This window comes from Chiloscyllium plagiosum, unplaced genomic scaffold, assembly GCF_004010195.1.
Source record: "Chiloscyllium plagiosum isolate BGI_BamShark_2017 unplaced genomic scaffold, ASM401019v2 scaf_18853, whole genome shotgun sequence".
Lineage (NCBI taxonomy): Eukaryota > Metazoa > Chordata > Chondrichthyes > Orectolobiformes > Hemiscylliidae > Chiloscyllium > Chiloscyllium plagiosum.
The window spans coordinates 1-2,269 of NW_025179341.1; the positions used below are offsets into that span (position 1 = coordinate 1).

Below are 2,269 nucleotides of genomic sequence, written 5' to 3' on the forward strand. Positions count from 1 at the left end.
AACAATGACATAAATTAGAGAATGACATCACACAAAATACGCAAAGTATTTTTGATCACGTTAAATATAATGAACAGAATTTCCATGGCTGTTCACCGCTCCTGTAACACTTTAGAACTCTGCAAAGATAATAATAATTATTTATTATAATTTGTCCAAAATTGGGATGTGATGTGGCAGTCTGTGTGACCAGCAGCACTTGCACCTAAGGGTTATGAACATGGAAATGAGCTCATTATATTCAGATTACTCTTGTCACAAGTATCAATAGATGGTCTTAAGTGAGAGACAAACTCTGAAAGAAAGGTCATTCCATGGGTTACATGATGGTATCTTCGATGATTTTACTTTTTTCACAGGTTTCACTTGTTACAAAGCCAGTGTTCTTTAGGAATAATTACACAGGGTATGTTATAGGTAATCACAAATGCTTTCACAGATCAAAATACATCAACAATAGTAAGCATCGTTTCAACAATTGTTGGAGTTGCCATTTTGAAGGTGGTGTCTTCACCCTGTGAAGGAGTAATCTGAAGATTGGCTGTTTGTATCATAAAAAGGCATTTTTCATTGACTTTGATTTTTGTTTCATAGAAGATACCGAGTGCCACCCTAACATCGTTAAAATCCTCCCACCACCAGTAGAACAAGTCTTACTGGAGGCGACGGTGACGTTAACCTGCGTTGTGTCCAATCTTCCTTCTGGAGTCAACGTGACCTGGAAACAAGAAAATAAGCCTCTGAAATCAGAGATTGCTGAGCAGCCTGGACAGAATCCCGACAGCGTGATCAGCAAATTAGACATTTCTGCTGAAGCCTGGCTGAGTGGCGTTACTTTTGAATGTGTGATGTACCATCAGAATCTACCGACTCCGCTGAGAGACTCCATCCACAAGGAGAAAGGTGAGCGGTGAGACTAAAACACAAAGGATCCCATGTGTAATCCAGATCCAGTTACATCAATGGCTGGCTTTGATTGGGAATGAACCAACACCGTTGGGAGCATTAATGATGCATCTGAAGGCAGGATAGCTCAGTAGAATTAAGAAAAAGATGGACCAAAGGATATTGTATTCTTATTATGTCAGGTAAACTGGGAAGAAGCCTGGGTTGTGACGTCACCATCAGCAATGACAAATGGACAGAATGCCCTCGTTGTGGGCTGGAAACATGGAGGCAACTTTCACATTAAACTTTCCTTTTTTTTACTGAACAGTATGTGTACCATACTGATCCTTTAAAAAAACGAAAGTGAATAAATCCCAAATTAAACATGGCGTATTTTAATATTTAGTGAAGTCGTGATATTGGTTCAGGATGTTTTTGGTTGATTTATATTTGTCTCAAATATTCTGCAGTGATTAATCCGATGGAACCATCAGTGTCGGTCCTCCTGCCACCAACAGAAGAAATCTCCGCTCAGAGGTTTCTCTCCCTCACCTGTTTAGTGAGAGGTTTCTCCCCCCGAGAGATCTTCGTCAAGTGGACAAACAATGACAAGCCGGTGAATCCCAGTAACTACAAGAACACTGAGGTCATGGCGGAGAGCGACAACACCTCCTTCTTCATGTACAGCCTGTTATCCCTTACAGCGGAGGAGTGGGCCAGCGGTGCTTCTTACTCCTGTGTGGTGGGACATGAAGCGATTCCATTGAAGATCATCAACAGAACAGTCGATAAATCCAGCGGTAAATCGAGTTTCATAAACATTTCACTTGTACTGATGGACACTGTTAATTCATGTCAATAAAAATCTCAAAGTTGCATTTAATAATTCAACAGAAGTAATGAAGTTTTTTTTTCCTCCAGCTGTGAGTTAAATACTGAATTAGTTGTTTCCCACTCTGACTTACATTCCATCTGTGTAGTTAACGTGGATTCTTCACAGGTCTAGGACGAGTGTCTTGTGCAGTTAATGTTCTCTGTTCAGATACACCCTCGGTCAGAGATAGAGTAAAGCTCACTCATTGCAGGATTCCGCCAAGTAACATTTCCATCCTAAATCCCTCTGTGACAAAATCTGACAATGTCCATTTTATGTCAAGGGTAGGGCACGAGTTTTGAACTTAGTGTTTTTGATTCCCCCGATTGGACATTCTTACAAAATCCATGTCAGTTTTAAACTGCCAAATTACACCAATTGGAAATGTAAATTTAAGACACTTTAAAATTAAATTTGATTGCAACATACCAATCGTAAAGAGTGCAGAACAGTTTGAATGTAACCTTTGTTTCAGGGGAACTGCCAGGGATCTTGCGCCAGCGCATG

General features: G+C 40.3%; 1 gene segment (V, D, J or C); it reads left to right on the top strand.

The window, feature by feature from the left end:
* Window positions 1-359: 359 nt before the first annotated feature.
* Window positions 360-1,765, top strand: LOC122545408 (the record flags this gene model as incomplete). The annotated part of the segment is given in 3 exon segments: window positions 360-406; window positions 524-903; window positions 1,359-1,765. Coding segments are annotated over 3 exon segments (819 nt in total), but the record flags the coding sequence as incomplete, so codon positions are not given.
* Between the last annotated feature and the right edge of the window lie 504 nt (window positions 1,766-2,269).